Raw genomic sequence first — 20,412 nt, 5'->3', positions numbered from 1 at the left:
AAGATGTGTTAAAATTCAACTTTTTGACAAAGTCTGAAACATTTGATGATGGCAGAACATGTTTGACATTTTTGGGATGCAGACAGATCACATTTAACAATTGCAATTGTTCAATAAACGGGCATACAGAACTAGGAGTTTACTTATACCTCTGGACACTTGCTTTTAATGACACAGTCATTAGGATATTTTTAAACTAACCTAGGATACCTTTAGAACTCTCAGGATCCCATGCCTCACTTTCAGATGAATAAAATTGTGTGAAATTATAATGACGATCATGTATGTTAATATTAACAATATTAACACTCAGGCATTTAGACTCAGAATTTTTTATCATTTGTTGAAGTAGAATAATAGAGCTATTCCTAGCAAGAGAGGGTTAATTATTATTCTGTCATGTTAATGTGCAAATGTTCCCCATTAACCGAGTATCATTTCATCTATGACTGGGTAATAGGGGACTGTGAAAAGTAAGGATATAAAAACTTTATAACTACCTTATACAAGTATCTCTGACGTATTGCCATATTTCAGTGGTAAGATCCTACTTTGGGACTTAACTCCTTCAGTTTAGTGTAGCATTTTGTTTCATTATTGTTACATGTTGGTTATCTACCTACGTGAAGCACTTCTTTTTATCAAAAGATGTCAGTGGAGTTTGTATTTAATGCCATCACAACAAAATGTCTCTCCTTAACCGTGCATAATAGTTGGCTAATGGCAAGGACAATATATAAAAGATATCATACTGAATGTGTTTAGTTTATAATAAAGCATAGCACTAAAATAGTAGCATGGCGTCATCACTCGCGGGTCATGTAGCCGGCAGCGCCGCACTACTTGGGGAGTCATTAGTAGGTACAAGCCTGCGCGATTTAACTCATGCGTATTGGTACAACAGAATTCTTAAATGGTACTGCACTTATTTTCTGGAAAACTGATGTATTACTTTTTTTTTTTCACATCTGACAAAATCTAATGCAAAAAGGGAAAATATTAATAATGATAATGAGAAGGCGCCTATCCTGATCACCGTTTCACTCAGTAGAAAAAAGGAGATATTAACAGAGCCTTGAAGAATATATATAAGTCCCAGTTTATTTAATGCTGGCTGTTGTTGAATTTGCATACAGGTTCCAAATTCGTCATCTCTGGAACTATCTTCCATACTTATTATTCCCATCAGTGTGTGACCTCGACATTAGTGGACCTCTATTTCGGCTGTCAAGTTTCTAAGGAGAGGAAATGTTTATGTTGTCTTTTAATCTTGTTTTTTTTTTTTTTTTTTTTTTTGCATTAAAAAATAAATATACACATACACACACACCCCTCCCACATTCCGACTTACACACCCGCTCTCGTGAATGGTTCCAGTCGCTCTAATCAGAATTACTGATTCACACACTCATTCACAACAACCTGCATCCTTCGCTATCACACCACTCCTTTTTCACACTAAATCTGGACGACAACGTTTTCCAAACTCTCACCCAAACCCACACCTGCGTGTCAGTGCGCTCAGTGCACCCATGTGCACCCACACCCACAACGGCACCCTGCGACCTTCGTCACCAAACCACCATACACGAACCACTGCCCACCAGATCTTCACAGCCACTCTTTCCAGGTTCGTTACCAGAGCTCTTCACAGGAGGAATCGCACCACATGGTGTTATGGTTACAGTATCCCACATCATGATGTGGTTGCAGGATACAACAAGGAAATAATTTCTGATGCAGTGTGGGTGTGCCCCTTTCCTCAGCAGATGCATTGCGTCGGTGGCTCTATTTTCTTCACTGCGGTACACATGTAGAATTTACAATAAATTATATAAGTATGTACATAATAAAGGAGTGTAGAAGAATTTGATTTTCACTTCTGATTAATTAATGTAGGAGTTTGACATGTACATATATGATGGCAGTGCAATCGTGGAGTTCTGTGTTTACGGATGCAGTGTGGTTATGATTCACGTCTTGCAAATGTGGTGGGGAGTGCGGGTCCAAGAGAGTTAAAAGTCTATGAGTGTGATGTTGATAACAAAGCAGGTGCGATGCAGATGCAAAACTGTATAATGGAACGCGAGGAGGTTTTCTACATATCTACACACTCATCCTTACAGTTTCAACCTACACATTCCTCCTAACGACAAGCAACCTCTATGTACACTCACGTCCTTCCAAACTCACCTACACCCGTCTTTGTTTCATCAGGCGTGTCATCGTTCCCTCATTTCCATCGAGCTCCCATCCTGTTTGTTTATGCAAACACACACACACACACACACACACACACACACACACACACACACACACACACACACACATACACACATACCTAATCTCTGTCCCACATTCCTTTGGCCACATCTTGACCGCTGGAAACCCTTACTTGCACACGTCTCGCTGACCTGTCCACATGTATGCAGTCCCTTGCCAGTCCAATGCCACATCAATGTACCCACCTCCACCCTTGCACAACTACCCCCACCTATCCACACACACTGCCACATCCATGTACCCACTTCTATTTTTGAACACCCATTCACACCCATATCACATCCATGTACCCACGTCCACTCGTTCACATCCACCCACACTTATCAGTACCCACTGCTACATGTTTATACCCACCTCCACCCTTGCACACCTACCCACACCTATCCACACCCACTCCCACATCCATGTACCCACCTTCACCCTTGCACACCAACTTACAGCTATCCACACGCACTCCCACATCCATGTACCCACCTCCATTCTTGCACACTCACCCAGACTGCCAGTACCTACTGCCACATCCATGTACCCAGTTCCACGTTTGCACACCCTCCCACATCTATGCTTACCCACAGGGACATCCACGTACCCACCTCCACCCTTTCATATCCACCCACACCTAGAGACCCAGCAGAAAGTGAGATTGGACAACCGGCATGCTGGTGCAGTGAATGGATGTTTCCTGGGCATCATCCAAGCATGTATAAAGATCAGCGATCACTGTTAGATAACACCAGGCCACTTCACTGCTTTTCATATTGTATGGCGCTTTTTTGATCGTCTGTTATGCTATGTTTGCACAAATGGTGTTTTCTTAATAAATAAAGCTGTATATAAATGAGATTTTACTCAGTGTATCAGCTAGGTTTATTTCGAAACATATAAAGATCTGCGACGAGCTACCAGATGACACTATATCAATTATCACCAGCTGTGTTTACTTAGTTTGCCCGCGGTTTTTAAGTTTGATGGGGTTTTTGTTTATTTAAAAAAAAAAGTTGTTTTTCTTGATATCAATAATTGTGGTAAAGTAGTTTCCATCGGGATAGTGTTTAGGTTTACCTCCCCTTGTGGATGTGGTCCAAATACATTTAAAATAAATAAAAGTTGCCTAACAAAGCCGATGACACTTACTTGCAGACCAGCTTGTTCTCTTCACCTTAATATCCCATAATTTCCTTCTTGGTGGATCATAGAAGGTCCATGAGTGTTACTGCACTCAAGTGCACCACAATCAAACCATTAAGAAGGACAAAAAAAACAAAAAACAGTAAAAGACCACAGCACCACCCATTTTTCGGCTACCAACTGTTTGGTTTGTCTATCTATCTATCTACTTCCAGACGCCATAATCCTGTAAGGGGTGGCCATTTGACTTTGAGTTATTTGTTTTACGGGGAGGGGCACTAACCCTCCACCAACCCACTTGCTGACAAGTAGGGAGCACGTATGGTTTGGTTATATGATTACCACCCAGCGTTGTAAATGGTTTCTTGGCTTACAGGAAACCATTGGCTTGTCAGTCAATGTAAAGCCACCTGTAAAGGAAAGAAAAGCAATAAGAAGTGACAGGAAAGATGGGAGAAATAGGAAGAGAGGAGGGCAAGCACAGAAAAAGAATGATAAAGACTAAGGAAGAAGTAGGCAGCATTACATCAAGTGAGTGGATGATGGTCGCCACCACCTACAAACCTTATAATTCGGCGATTATCTCGGGTGTTTACGTGTACTTTTAAGTAAAATCCATAAGTTGAGATGCAGATTGAAATGAAAACCTTCAGTCTCTGAAATTAACAAAATATGCTACAGTTATAGCGAAATTTTATTCTTCAACCAATCACGTATCACAGCAGGTGACGAAATGTAGCTTAAGACGAATCTTCAACCAGCCAGCACCCAGACTGTGAGGCGTTTGGACCAAAATTCCTCCATGTCGGCTGACCGATCTGTAAGCAGCTAAAAATATTGCCTGTCCAGTCTCTTTCTCTAGGGTCTCTACCCACACCAGTCCATACCACTCCCACATCCATGTACACTCCTCCACACTTGCACACCTGTCTGACACAGCTGTGGTGGTGGCTGCAGGTGTGTCGTCGTTCCAACACCTGCTGGTTGGCAAGGAGCTGCGTGTGGCGGTGTGGCTGGTGGCTCTGACAACACTGGTGGGCAACCTTACAGTGCTGGCCGGTAGGGTCTTCTCCAGGGATGACAACAAGATACTCTCCCTCTTCATACGCAGCCTGGCAGGTGAGACAAGCTGATTAACAGGAAGGAAATGACTGATGTGCATGCATATAAATATACGTTTATACATACATACTTGGATGGATAGGTGGATAGACTGACTGATTAATATTTAAATTGTTATACGCATAGCTTGAGAGAGAGAGAGAGAGAGAGAGAGAGAGAGAGAGAGAGAGAGAGAGAGAGAGAGAGAGAGAGAGAGAGAGAGAGAGAGAGAGAGAGAATGATTCTGTATGGAACAAAATAAGGGATCAATACACAAAAAATGTGTTAAGGGAAGTCAAATTATATGAAAAGTTTATCAAGAAACAAAAATATATCGGAAGGGGTCTATAAAAACACTTAGCATTACTTTTGTAATAAAGTTCATGCACCAGATGCAAAAATACATTATGAAGGACGTGATCGTTAGAATCTATTGGTCGATTTAATAATGCCATGAAATGTATATTGTATGCGAATTTCAGCAACCAAATTTGTAAACAATTATTTTCTACAGTTCAGACGACAACGGTTTTCAGCTTCACTGCATCAAGTTTGTTTTCCACAACAAAGGTCACTATTCCTTTCCAGTCTGGTTGATGACCAAACGTTGTCAGGGTCGTTTTGTTTAGTAATTAAGAAGGTTTATTCGTACCTCATAACTATGCCTCATCGAATTTCATACAGCCGCGACGTAGTGGTCAAGCTGTGATTGTGACCCAGTTCTATCCGGCCAAAACAAACGAACAATATGTAATCAACAGTCCCTTCGCTAACAGATCCAATAACAATCTTCATACTCATCATACTCAACAAACCCAAGTAGATATGCCATACCATATTTTCTATTTAACTCTCCCCTCCCCCTATGGGATAAAATCTTATATGTTATGCTGAACTGAAACCTTCAGAAGATTGTACTAAAGTTTTGACTATCGAATTAGAGAATTTATCTACTTTGTTCATCAACTCCTTGAATACGAAAGATCTACACTAAGCTTAGCAAACACGCATGGAGTTAGAAAGAGAAAACAGTAAGAGTACGTGGAGGGTTAATCTCTTCAGCCCTGGAGCCTATTATAATATTACTGTTTTTACCACTACTGGATGGCTTTATTTAGCTTAGGAGAGACGTCTTCAGTGTGAGGATTAATGAATGCTGTATCTACCCCTTCATTAATAAAAACAAATGTTTTTTGGATAATTAAATCTTGTAGAAATATCAGAAGAAATATAAAAATACGTCAACAAATTAATAGTATTAATGGCCATTTCACCAGTAAATTACTCCACCAGTCCTCTTGTTCGGCCCATTTCATCCCCTGATCCGCCTCTTTTGATTCCTGTCAGTATATCCCATGTTGGCTTCTAACCGAGTAAACACCCCAGATTTTTTAGACAGCCGTATCATTGTATCCAGTAAAAAAAAAGGGGGGGGGGGTAAGAAGTGTTGATGTGTGAGGGTGTGTGACACAGAGGAGGACTACAGTGCCTCACAGGAGATGAGAGAGAAAGAGCTACACAGTCCCTTGACAGTAACAACCAGTCACATGTATTACGCTTCAAGGCATGGGGTTATGAAGCTGTGGCTGTTGTGGTTGTTATTATCCCGTTCAGTGCAGTGATGTGTTCTTATATTGGAGAGTTTTAAAGGTCTCTCCATAGCCAAGTAAAACCGATTGGAGGTAGCAAGAACAAAATCGGTTATAAGCCATCGGGGTCAAGGCACTGAAGGTAGAAGACGAGAAGCCTACACCCTTTGTGTCATTAACTGTATGACGTTAGTGATCGAACATTTCATTTTATTTACCAGGCTATTCAAATGAGAAATTTTGGTAGGTAGAGAGTTAAAACGGTCTTCATTAGCACTTTTCAGTGCTAAGGGCTCCCACAAGTGTGTTACTCAGGTTAAAACCAGATAATTTTATATATTCTATTTATTTTATCCTCTGCTACCTCCAGTACAGTGGTTTGACCCTGGTATCTTGGTGTCTCTGCTTCCCCAGTTGCCGACCTGCTGACTGGGTTGTACCTGATGGTGGTGGCGGTGAAGGATGTGGAGTTCCGGTCAGAGTACAGCCAGCACGCCTACTACTGGATGCGGTCGTGGCAGTGCACCCTTACCGGCATCCTGGCCATGATATCAGCAGAGGTTAGTTAAGTTAGGTTAGGATAAGACAGGTTAGATTAGGGTAAGATAAGATAGGTCAGGTCAGGGTAAGATTAGATAGGCTAGGTTAGGGAAGATAAGATGGGAAAGGTTAGGGTAAGATAACATAGGTTAGGTTAAGATAGTTTAGATCATGTCATGTTAGGTCCCTAATACTGGTTAGTGTTTTGGCAGTGCACAGTTACTGGCAGCCTATTACATCAGACAAAGTAGGATTTGGCGAAGCTTCTTTAACTAAGTAAGCTAAGTTTGGGTCGGACACGGAGGTTCTCCTACTCATTCATCAAAACTGACCCTAATATCAAATCTTACCATATCAATTCCGAATCCACTGTCCAGACAGATATACGGTTGAGCAGAGATCACAGGCTGGAGCAGGGAACAGTTCGATGACTCTGTTAATCTGCTTTTAATATTCTTGCACATGGACTACTGATACGTGCTGAATGACACAGCTCTGGCAATTATTGAATATGTAAAGTGTATATAATATTAAGGTGGCGACATTTGAAAATATATGACACCTAAGAACACTGCTAGGTGTCTGGGCACAGACTGTTAACTCTATACTCATATATGAACACAGAAAACTTGTACTTCTACCAGACCAGCACAAGTATTTCATTTTATTTGATTTAACATTTTACCTTTGTTTGGAACTCAGTTTACGTTTCTTGGTCACCGTCGCTTTGCATGAAAATACGGACTAAAACCTAAGGTTTCACTTGGCATCCGTCAGGAAAACGTTAATTGTCTTTTGCACAATACTCCACTTGGCGGGTTCATCCTCTGGACTAGGTTACTGTAGTCCAGAATAATAATAAGCTAGGATATTGACCTACTCCCTTTGTGGTGTTTTCGGTACTTCCATGATAGAAAACTCTGAAGCTCGAAGTTTAACACATCAGTCACAGTGCGTTCCGACGCAAGAGCTCTACCACCACATCTCCAGATGTTTAACGTATCATCAGCTGATATAAAATGTTAATAATAAAATGGCTTGAGTATCGACAAAATACCACCATAACAAAATCTAGTACATGTGATGCTAATCTTTGTGGCAGATGTCTGTGTTGCTGCTGTCGTTCATGTCTGTGGAGCGCTGGCTGTGCATCACGTGGCCCCTGCGAGCCCCTAAGCTGTCCCTAGATGGCGCTAAGGTGGCACTGGCTTGTATCTGGGCGACTGGCATCACACTAGCTATCGTGCCAGGTAAACTTCTTGCATTGTATTTCGGATTTTCATGATCACTCCAATTATATTGATCTTTGGGGTGACTGCTCAAAGTGCATTGCTTAGCTATAGCCTTCAGCAACACAGTTACCAACAAATATCCTTCCAAAGTTCCATCTGGGTAAGTGGAATCTTACTATGCATTGCACCAGGTATATTTCATTTTAAACCTCAAAATATTGTTGTACTGTCCTTGCTAATAGCACATGAAATTATGCTATAGCGTAAATTACTGTGCCTTTCTAATTAATTTGCTCACGGTCTGCAAGGGCTGATATAAAAGTTCTGATGAGGGTTTTATCGGTGGCCATTGATAAACGCCGTTGGTTGTTGTTCATCAGCCAATTTCCTACGTGCCATATATTACCAAACAACACGATACTACGTGCTGGTTCACAATTATAAATGACAAAATTAAAATTACGTGTCCTGCCCGCCGTCGATTTCCCACAGCACTTGGGCAGATGCTGTTGGCACAGTATCATCAATCAAGGTTGTAAGTTAGGGTCATGGAAGTTGATTTATGCCCTCAGACCTTCTCCCAAGATTAAATGATGTTAATGCAGCTTTACACTTGGAAGTTATAAAAATATGATGAGCCAGTACGACTCAGTCGACGCAAAAGATAAGATGGTGGGTGGCTGCTTCACCATGGCAGTTTGGTCAGCCAAACAGCACTGTTACCCAGCAGATTTTGACTCAAGAAAAAAAAAATCAATGGATCCTACTGCCACATGCTTCACCTGACTTAACAAATTGCGATTGTTGGTTGTTCCCCAATTGAATTTCGGATAAAAGGGCATCATTTTGATAGACCGAATATATCCAGTCTGAAGAACAACAAGAAAGAAAAGCTCTAGCAATGCTTCCATTAACGGCAGGCTCGCTGGATCAAGTGTGTGGATGTAGGTGATGAACTCTCTGAAGGAGATAACTGAGGCATGTGTAAAATGTTCATTAAAACTGAGTTGGCCAACTATAAGCAGAACATTTTTTACAGAGCTCACACCGTTTTCCCTGATCCCTTCCTTCCATCGGACTTCTTGGCAAACCCCCAAATGTCTTGTTGCTATCCTTATCAATTACTGATGCAGTTCTCTAGCATCCGAACTTGTCAGTCATGGCCTGATTTAAATCTAAGTACAGTTGTCATTTGTAAAGCTATATATTCTTGACAAAAAATTTAATCGCCGAGGATTCAGTGTTTGATGTATTAGTGTCTATTGATCTTGGTAAAACCACTCGACGATTGCCAGAAAAAAAAAAAATGTAAAGTACTAACTTCCAAGTTAGTGGATAATACAAACATACATTTCAATAGTTACGGACATTACTGGTGTCCTACGTTTCTCGTGAGCTTAGCAAAGTCGTCTGACGTTAACCACAATAAAATACAAAATAGGTTATTCTCAGCCAGTGATTTAGTAAAAAGTTTCTTCTTCCCACTCTGTCTGATAAAAAGCTTTGATCATCCAAGCTTTCCAGTACAAAAAGCTTTCTTGAATAAATTTTTTCACTATTCAGTGTTGAAATACGAAATACCCGAAGGCTAGTTATATCACCATTGTCATCTCTCTCTCTCTCTCTCTCTCTCTCTCTCTCTCTCAGTGGTAAACCATCACAGCCGTCAAGGGTTCTACATCACCAATGGCCTATGCTTCATACCCCCTCCCTCTCTCCCCCAGTGGCATACTATCACAGCCGTCAAGGGTTCTACGGCACCAACGGCCTATGCTTCATACCCCCTCCCTCTCTCCCCCAGTGGTATACTATCACAGCCGTCAAGGGTTCTACGGCACCAATGGCCTGTGCTTCCCCCTTCACCTGGACGACCCATGGGTACCTGGATGGCTGTACTCGGCATTCATCTTCGTTGGCATCAACCAAATCGGGTCAGTGGTAGTTTTAATCAGCTAAATTTACCACTCGTTTTTCGGCTGAATGAAATCGTTCATTTAGACTTTCAGTACATTCAAGTTTCTTCAAAGAGATAAAAGGTGAGGCTATCGGCTTTTGCTGCTTTCTTTTTTTTCCTAAAACATTCCTCTTATGCTGTGGAATGCAAGAGTATTGGCCAGATGTAAGTTTACGAGTGCGTCTCGTTTTACAAACCAGTGATATCAACACGAGCTCGAACAGCAGTTCAGGGGACTTGGGATATGATGGGCACGAGTCAGTGGAACTTTATTATTGCTCTTCAGATTGTCTGATATATGCGAAAGTTGATAAATGATCACGACAATAATGCTTGCCAACTATTGTGTTCTCGGCCACTGAGTATCCTTCAAGGAAAAAGTTTTGCGCAGTATCTCTGAATTGTGAAGTAAACACAAAGTAGCATTAACATAGCATTTACATTACTATCTATCTATCTATAGCCCGACGCCCTAATCCCTCAAAGGGTGGCCGCAGATAAAACGCCTCGAAGTCGGTCTGTCACCCACCATTTGACTACCCTCCCCCCAACTCCCTCCCCCCTCCCTCATATACCTCTCAACTCCATCCCTCCACTTCATCCTCGGTCTACTCCTCCCTCTCCCTCCCTCCACCTCACCTACATACACCCTCTTAGTCTTTCATTCTCCATTCTCTCCACATGTCCAAACCACCTCAGTGTATTTCTCTTTATCTTCTCAACCACATCCACATCCACCCCACAACGTTCTATCACTTCTTCATTCGTCAACCTGTCCCTCCATGTCACTCCACATGCTACTTTCAAATAACTCATTTCCACTGCTCTCACTCTTGACTTGTTCCCCTCTTGCAAGGTCCACGCCTCGCTTCCATATGTTAGGGTAGGGATCACAATACTATCATGCAGTGACTTCTTAACTTCCATAATCACCTCCCTGTTTCTCCTCACTGCTTTCAATGAACCAACAACCTTCCTTCCCTGCTGTACCCTTTCACGCACTTCATCCCCCATCGTTACATCCTTACTCATCACACTACCAAAGTACTTGAATGCATTCACATTTTCCATTTCCTCACCATCCAACCTCACTGTACATTTTGTGACTTCATTCCTCTCAAACACCATAACTTTAGTCTTGTTTACATTAACTTTCAGATTCCTCTTCCTACACACTGTCCCAAATTCATTCACCAAACCTTTCAACTCCCATTCATCTTCACTCAACAATACTGTGTCATCAGCAAACAGCAACACTTTACCTTGTGCAATTACCAAGGTCTGTTGAACAATGTAAATGGGTTAATTGTCAGACCCTCCAAATGGTCAAACTTTAAAACGTCCTTGTCACTGAGTTGCTGAGTGACTGAATTAATGTGATACTAAGGAATTACTTATGTTATGTTAGCTAGCCTGGTGCCCAGCTTGCTTATGTTGTTATCTTGTAGGACTCGTTCTTTGTTGCAAGTCTGTAGATTAGGTAAACATTGAAACTTTGAGGATTCAGTGTTTACCATATGAGAACGTGTAGAAAAGCTTGAAATATGATTGCTATATTTTGGAAGGGGTTTAACATCCATTAGTGTTGCTCTAGGATGTACGACTTTCAGGATGTTTAGGTATATCTGAAAATTTGGCATAGGATTGGAAAGGTTTGGTTAGTTTGGGAAATCTGAACAGATATGAGTTTACAATTTGGTGGTACAGTTCCGTCATGAATTTGTAAATAAATCTTAGGGGAAAATGATGCAATGTAACAATTGCTAGGAGTGGATGGTAGATGGATCAAAAGGTAGGTTGGCAAAAGTGTTGGGGAACAAGAGAATACTTTTAGGTAAAAGTATGGAAGGAAACACAGGTTGTCAGATGGGTTAATGGGAAATTGCTAAAGCATTTAGATGGGAAGACAGATAAACAGATCAGGTAGATGGATGGATCAATTAGTGGATGGATTAGATGCCTGGATATATGGATGTTGATGGCACCCACCAACTCTATGGCGAGAGGAAAGGAAGTGCTAAGCATTACTGGACTGCCTTTTAATGCCACCTCCCACCTTTAGTGGAGGAGGTATTAAGTGATTGGTCTGTCCGTGCGTGCGTGTGTGAGTCCGTGCATGTGTAACACTATTGTGGGTGCTACTTTTCCTGAACCCATTGACGGATTTCGATCGAACTTTTGTCAGTGATACAGTAGGAAAGGACGATGATCTAATTAGGTCGGCAAGGTCAAGGGGTCAAAGGTCAGGGGCATTCAACTTAGTTTATCATTGTCGGTGAGGTATCTCCTAACCCTGTCTACGAATTTTGACCAAACTTTTGTCAGTGATACAGGATGAAGGAATGATGAACTGATTCGGTCGGCAAGGTCAATGGATCACAGATTATGGTCATGGGGTGTGGGCGTCTCCCGAACCCCTTGACGGATTTCGGCCAAACGTTTGTCAGTGATAGAGAATGAAGGGACTATGAACTGATTAGGTCAGCAAGGTCAAGAGGTCAAAGGTTAAGGTCCTGGGCATGGGAACCATACCTCCTGAACCTCTTGATGGATTTCGACTAAATTTTGTCAGTGATACAGTATGAAGGGAAGGTGAACAGATTAGATCAGCAAGGTCATGTGGTCATATGTCACGGTTACATGGAGTCGACTTGGTTTATCTTTAGTTTCAATATAACCCACACTGAGGCCTGTCATTGAGGCAGTATGGTGAGTCCGTGTGCAAGGCTTGGCGGAGGCATACTGATTGATGCTTTGCGTCGACAGCTTAAGGTGCGAGCTCTCGGCACTTCATTTTATGTTTGTGTTCCTTTCTTTGTCGTGAGTCTGAGAGTAAACTGAATACTTATTATTGTACCCTTGTATTTTTTAAGTACACCTTATTACTGAGGATTCAGCAGGAAAGAGCGTGGCTGTTACGGATATTATATGTTATAGAAGATGTAGGTGCTACGCGTGAATCACCAGCCGAGTTTGGTTTAGTTCAGTATAATAAAGTAAATTAGTCACCATTTTGCACACTTAGTTATGGTACCCCATGGAAATAAAAATAAATATGCGTCATTCTCTTTTTACTGTTGTACTGAAAAGTATAAAATTTTCTTGTAATGCTCAGTTTCTGTCGATCAGTTTGACGCCACAATCCCCGGGATTCCAGTTATTTTCACACATTCTGTATTTAGTATCTCTCTCCTTCCCTTGTTTATTCCCCTCTCTTCGCTGGTCTTCTATACCGCCATTTTCCTCTCTTACCCGTCTCTTTGTACTCTCTTATTCCTCTCTTCCTTGTTCCTTCTTGCCTGTTTGTCTCTCTTGCACCCACAAAGCCTACACCCTTCTTTTCCTTACCTTGCAAATATCATCCAGATTTTTCATTACTGATTGTTATTCTTTGTTTCTCTAAGGACGGTAATATCATTAAGTCTTTTACAGGGTTGTTCCAAAGCGTTTCTCTCTCTCTCTCTCTCTCTCTCTCTCTCTCTCTCTCTCCATGTCGTATATTGGCCACAGCCATATCTCTTTTTTTCCACTCATGGATGTGGTAATCCTGATGTCTTATATAGGGGTGTTCTGACGCATTCGTCAAAGCAGAGTCAACACACGCATCTGATTGATTCAAGTCTCATGCCTGTCTGTTAACTTAATATGACCGTGTTAGGAGTTGCAACCATTTTTGACGTATTGTTGACACTCACACTTATCTTGGCCTTGTTACTAACTTGCTTATTATTGTTTCTGACTATATTCAAGGCGGCATTAAAAAAAAAAAATCGTAGAACTTTTTTCTTAACGATATATTTTGCCTAATATATTTTAATGTTTTAATATCGGGAATATTTACACCAATTCCGTAAGAGAATATAGAGATATTCTGTGCAAAATAAATCTCTAAAGAATTCTTATTAGAAAATTTCCGAAGCATACAAAATACGACCTTCCAGGTTCCGAGAGTTACAGCCATCATTAGCAGCTTGCACTCCTAACACTTGGTCTGTTTTGCTCTCAGTGTGGCGGTAATCCTTATGTCCTTAACGGGGACATTGTGCAGCATCCGTCATACCAGAGCCAACACACCACTCCCTGTAACACCTTCATTTCTCTTCCTGTCAGTGTGGTGGTAATCCTCACGTCGTATACGGGGATGTTCTGCAGCATCCGCCGTACCAGAGCCAACACACCACTCTCTCTGGGGGACCGAGAGTTTGCCATGCGCTTCTTCTTCATCGTCTTCACTGACTGCCTCTGCTGGACCCCCATCATCATATTACGCATCATGGCACTTGCAGAGATCGATATTAAGCGTAAGTTACTCCTTGATTATTCTGATCGTTTGGTCCTCTGTTACAGCTTCAGATACATCTTCAGTTACATCATCAGTGACTACCTTACTTACACATTCAATTACAACCTTACTGATACCCTTAGTTACATCAGTTACGTCCCCAGCTAGAAAATACTAAGAGAACGCACACACCCGACAATGCTCTTGCAGGATCCGGATCCAAATCCTGGTCCGTCCCCAAATTTAATAAGTTCTTTCTTGGCCCGTGGCCCACCCTTCCACAAAATTTCATTGAAATTCATTGGGATCTTTTGGAGATATCGTGTGGACAAACTGACAAACAAACAGACGAACATAGGTAAATACATAACCTGCTCCAACTTCGCTGAAGGAGGTAATTAGAGACAATGCAAAGAGTAACTTTTCTTTTTCTGTCACACACGCATCAAACTGGTATCCTTCAGTTGGATATCCCATGCAACAGTGACTGTTACTTTTACATGCTTTTTCTTTTTTTTTTTACTAACTTTACGTCACTTTTAATCAATGTTAATCATATTTTCTTGTGATGAAATTGAAAATGTGAGTACATTTACGTACTTGGGTAGTGTAAGGAGTAACAATGGAAGTTTAGAGGATGAAGTGCTTGAAAGCGTACTAAAAGGGAAAAAAATGTTGCCAGTTCTCTGAGAGCAGTGATAAGAAATAAGAAAGTCAACATGGAAGTTAAAAAGTGGCTGCATGATAGTATTGTGATAATAACTCTAACGTATGGACGCGAAGCTTGCAAATAGTTGGAAAGACATTAGTCACGAATGAGAGCAGTGGAAATGAGTTATTTGAGAGGAGCATGTGGAATTACATGAAGAGACAGACTGACAAATGAGGAAGTGAAGGGGCATTTTGGTGTCAATGTGCATGTGACAGAAAGCTTTAGGAGAAATACACTGAGGTGATTAGGCCATTGTGGAGATAATGGAGAATGAGAGACAAACAAGGAGAGTGTATGTGAGATGGAGGGGTGGTGAAGGTGGGGGAAACCGAGGATGAGATGGAGGGATGGAGAGGAGAGGTAAATGAGAGAGGGGTGTGTACGTTAGGGGGAGGGCAGCGTAATGGCAAAGGACAGGGCGACATGGAGGCGATTTGTTTGTGGCCACCCCTTATCGGCTTATGGCACTTGGCTATAAATAGATGGATGGTGAAATAGAGTGTTAATCATATCTTCTTGAGTAATTCTTAATTTATTTGCCTCAAACTTTTCAAGAATATCAAGATTCCGGCATATTATTATTGCTTACACACTGCATATTATTGAAACCTAATCATCATTGCTTTAATCAGTAAGTCACTTCGATCCTATAGCTTATTATTTTTGACGAGATCTCTTGTTGTGAAGAGGTAAATGATGGTTATATACAACCTCATAAATTTTCTCCTAAAATATTTAAAACTGTCTGGGATAGCAAGAATAAAATTAAATATCATTGCGTTAAGAGGGCTATAATTCTTACAGTCTACCTGCAGTCAAATTACACTTCTGTTATGACCATGACCCTTCCTTTCATTCTTCCTTACATCAGCCGATCAGTTCATCTAGGTCTCTTTTCTTCCCATTCCACATATTTCTGTATATCTGTTTTCTGACGCCTCAGTCCCAGATGTGGTGATTACTAATATATTGCCTCCATTTCACCATGTTTTCTGTCATCAGACCGTCTTCCCTCAACTCATAGCACCTTTATGCACATACCTCTTCATCCCATCACTCCACCTCATAAACACTCTCTTCCCTCCTGTCACCTCCACCTCACCCACATACTCTCACCAAGTCAACCCACATAAGTTTTAAACAAACAAAAATATCTCACCATCATTCTTACATCCACAAAAGACTTGTGGGTCACCCCTACGTTATTTACAACGATAAATTAACCCTCCAGTTCGATATCGTATTTTCTGTTCTATTCCCGGGGTTCTTTGACGAATTAATTTAAATTAGGACAAACTTTTCTTTCAGGAATGGTTCAATATAATTTTAATTCACTGCAAAATATTTAAATTAATTGAAAAAAAGTTTCAGGATGTCGCAACATCAGTGAATAAAATGCGTCACCTGCTTAAAGGTGAGGGCTCCTTCCAGAGCTAAATAATCTGGTGAAAGGAAAATTAATGCAAAGGCGTTATCGTATTGGAAGGGTTAATAATCACAATCACATGTTCCTAACGCCCAGCATGACCACTGATCCACCTTCTTGCCTGGCCATCCACCAGGCCTTCCTCTCCGCGAGATCTATAGAGCAATATTCTGCCTGGGTTTGTCTCATCTGAACTAAATCATTTGGCGTTAACTTGAATAAATATTTCCAAGTGCAGCCTTTCTTCACTCCCGCCAGCCGATCTGTACGCGTACGTGGTGGTGGTTCTGCTGCCCATCAACTCAGCACTAAACCCCTTCCTGTACACCTTCACCACCACCAAGTTCCGGTCTCAGCTACGCCGTTTTCTGAGAGGCCGGGGAGTGTGCATATGGCCCCCCAGGAGAGACTCAGGTAGGGACGCCTTTATGAACATCGTGCAAAAAAAATAATTCTTGAGAATGACGTAAGAGAAAATAAGCCAGTTTATGATAATTCCTGAGGCTAATGGAAAACACAAAACGTGTTTGCCTTCTCTCTATTCTTGCCTCCTGAACAATGTAAACTGGGATGCAGGCTAATCAAATCAACCAACCATTGACGTTTCATAAATATACGTCAAAAATTTCGGACTTCCCTTTTCCTATGTAAAATGTAGCATCAAATATAATTATTTCAAGCTACAGTTCCTTTTTCATATTCTACAAATTTCAGCTTGGTTCTCAGCGCCATTTCTCCCACTCCTTTCCTCTTCTTTCACACTCTATGTTTTCATTCACCAATTCATCCTTTCTTCCCAGCAGACTCAGAATTTACGAGGTCATCATTCTTCCGAAGTGCCACATCTCGACTCACCAACGGGCGAGACTTCCTGCCACACCACAACGGCGCAAATCACACCGTCGACGACTGCACCGTTGTAGAGGTGTCCAGGGCGTCCATCACCAAGGACGACCCCAGCAAAGCAGAGACCAAAGTATAGAGTGGAGGCCAACTGAAACGTCTGATGAACCAACTGATGCATCTTTTGAAACAGTTATGAATCTCAGTGCAAGTGTGATGACCAAACTGTAGAGTGGTTTCTTATGGAAGTTTCTCACTGGCAAAAAGTGGAGACTGAAGTGTACAGTAGAATGGATGCCAGTTAAGACCTCTCATGTGGAGAGGGAAAATATACTTGAGTCCTCTCTATGACCAAGTTGTGGTGCTGATGTGAACTTAAATTATAATCAAAGTTTTTTAATGATGCATGGAAAAATGCAGAAGGTACATTTTAAAGCCTATCTAAACAGAAAATATGCTAACTCCTGGAAAATGAGAGGAAAGACTGAGAGTAAGCTGAAGATTGGACAGGAAATGTGAAAATTACTATGCTGATCAGCATCAGTGTTACCTACGTTGATGATTGATGTAGATACGACATGTCCAAAGAGAATGAGATCGGCTAGAAGAAAGACGACTGGGAAACTGATGATGTTGGTATACATCAGTCCTTTATGTGCTGCGTACGAAAGGACTGTAATGTTGAACGTTTATCGCTCTCAGACCATCACTAACTTGAATAACCAGCTTCACTGACGTATACCAAATGCAACAATAAGATTAGAATTGAGGGAAGCCAAAAGCAACCGTCAGCAAGAACTGCCACTTAAGTCTGTCTGACAGAGCGAGGTTAGTAAGACAAGAATGTCGGCACCTTATTCCTTTTCATGTAAGGAAATGGATTAAAAATAAAAATTTATTCGTTCATAAAATGAGGGAATGTATGAGAACAAAAGAGGACAGACACCAAACTTCCTGGTGGCTTCAATATTATAATTTTGGAATTGAGTGAATGGGGAATAGGGCGATGTATAAAAAGGAATCGGACAGTATGTATTATAATTAAAAATGAGTTAGATAAAAATGGGCAAAAATTAATTATATCAGTAATAACAAAGATTACACACAAAAAAGGATCTTTTTCTCTTTGTACTGGACTGTGGGTACCAAGAAATACAGAGGAAAATGAAAAGGCGTGAGAAAAGGAAACAAAAAGTATCGTGTTAAAAATTTCAGGAAAAATGGACAAACGGCGAATGAGAACAAAAAATTAGAGCCCAGAAGAAACCTCCGTAACAAGCAGGTAAATTGGATGACAAAGAAAATAAGTAAGATATGAAACGAAAGAGAATTTGAAATGTAAGAACCATGAATAACATTTAAATTAATAAACGGTTCAGGACATGAGATGGGATGAGAAGATCAAAAGTACAAGATGTAACAGAAAGGGAATGGAAGAAGAAAAAGGAAAATTTGGCTTACATGAAATATTATATTCGCAGGATAATGTATATGGGGGAAAACTATTAAAAATAAATATGCTTCAACGGTGAAAAGTAATGAAAAATACTGCAGGATGCTGTGTGTTTTGGAAAAAAAAGTTACTGCAGGGTAAGCCGTTCTCTGTCCACCGTGAAGTAGAAAATGCTCCATGAAATGAAAAATAATATGAAAATATTGCAACATCTGTTTCATTAAAACACAAATAGTTCTTTCTACATACTTGCCTTTTTCTGGCGTTGTTGTCGTTAACCCCTTCAGTTTTATTTTTTATTTGCCCGATCCTCTCAGGGGCCAGGCTAGAAACACCTTTGTCACTGAGGACCTGACTGGTTCCCTGGCTTATTAAATGGTCCCTTTGCAACCCCTTCAGAGTCTTCATGATCTTTACAACAGCCTCCTGTTAGGCAGCTGCAGTGACAGAAAAAACTCGTCTCTGAATTGCATTGGTTTACCCCGTCAGTCCAATGACACATTTTTGTTTCTTGCTACCTTCACACTTTTTTTTTTCTTAGATGAGAACGTTCTCTAACTGGAGAGGTTAGATATTGTGTAACATTAATTATTCATTTAACTAGGAGAGATCCATCTCAAAAATTGGTAAACTCATTTGAAGGAATCAAAAATAAAATACAAAAATAAAGAAAATATAAATAATCAGAGTGGAGAAGTTAGACAAACAGTTTGTAACTTCCTGCTTGCACACAGCATTTTCAGATTATAATACTGTTGCCTGTAGATGAATTTATTTAGCACTGGATACATCTTCCCAACTGGAGAGGTTAGGTATAGCATCATGTACTTCCTTCACTACAACAATTCTCCCTGAATCTGAAGGAAACACTTTGGTCACTGCCTTATTACAAACAAAAGGTCGTCATTTGACTAAAAGCAGTTTAAAACTTCACTATTCAGTATTCAGGCTTTTTTATGCTACCGACAGACGATGTACGTCAACTTTACAAAGGATTTATTGCAGTGATGGGGTTGATGAAGGATGTATCTAACCCCTACAAATAAAAAAGTCTATCCTAGAATCAGTGTCGTCTGGAGACGGCAGGAAAACAAATAAAATATTTTTGTATTAAACAAGTCAACCTTTTCACCTCCAAGTAGCTTCTACTAAGCTTAATACAGTAGTAGTAGTAGTAGTAGTAATAGTAGTAGTTGTTGTTGTTGTTGTTGTTGTTGCCTAGGCAGTCTGGCCGAACAGCCCCGAGTCCCTAGGGAAGGCCACCGCCGAGACCGAGCTTTCCCAGAGCTGTTGGAAGTAAGCAAGAATGGAATTAAGACTATATTTTTGAGCTGTTTGAACCACCCACTACTACTGGCACTACTAGGCTTTACTACTTATTCCTAATTCTAGAAACTATCTGTTCTACAGTATACTGAATAAAGCACATGGTGGAACAAAGCGAAAAACGACGTCCTTAGACTCCTGTGAGTCACTCTCAGCTGAAATACACGGTCTGGCAGTAGCTGGTATATAATATCTGATTTGTCAAAACATGTGAGGGTTAGTGGCATCAACATTATTTCACATGTTGCAGTGACCTAGTCTCAGGGAATACTATCGTCTTGCGTTAAGTGGAAACAAGCAAGAGTTATCCCATCGGCGAGATAGTGGCATCAGTATTAACACTTGAAGGCTCCTATGAGGCTATGACCCAGTAACAGCTGAACAGAATATGCCTTCAGAATACTAGTATGGTTCTAATCATGAGAAGGGTCATGTCACACCAGAATAAAGAGGATGGTTGTTGATTTCAATATGTCGTGAAAAAGAGAATGATACCCACTGATTGAGATGGTGATTATTGTGAGGATACAACAGTTTCAGACC

The 20,412-nt window shown here is 40.8% G+C and overlaps 1 protein-coding gene across 1 annotated transcript in view; it reads left to right on the top strand.

Annotated features, from left to right (window-relative positions):
• LOC145418277 (follicle-stimulating hormone receptor-like) overlaps positions 1-17,229 on the top strand; it is a 137,023-nt gene extending 119,794 nt beyond the window's left edge. Inside the window, exons 13-19 of the mRNA XM_080286717.1 lie at positions 4,369-4,530; positions 6,516-6,661; positions 7,744-7,891; positions 9,675-9,804; positions 13,938-14,128; positions 16,506-16,661; positions 17,048-17,229. Coding sequence (XP_080142843.1) covers positions 4,369-4,530; positions 6,516-6,661; positions 7,744-7,891; positions 9,675-9,804; positions 13,938-14,128; positions 16,506-16,661; positions 17,048-17,229 — 1,115 coding nt within the window. The remainder of the gene's footprint in view (positions 1-4,368; positions 4,531-6,515; positions 6,662-7,743; positions 7,892-9,674; positions 9,805-13,937; positions 14,129-16,505; positions 16,662-17,047) is intronic.
• The last annotated feature ends 3,183 nt before the right edge of the window (positions 17,230-20,412 follow it).

This window comes from Coenobita brevimanus, chromosome 113 (genome assembly GCF_032717465.1).
Source record: "Coenobita brevimanus isolate Jiangsu-jjx chromosome 113, ASM3271746v2, whole genome shotgun sequence".
In the NCBI taxonomy this organism is placed as follows: Eukaryota; Metazoa; Arthropoda; class Malacostraca; order Decapoda; family Coenobitidae; genus Coenobita; species Coenobita brevimanus.
Note: the sequence above shows the minus strand (reverse complement) of the source record. Positions and strands in the feature narration are given on the sequence as shown.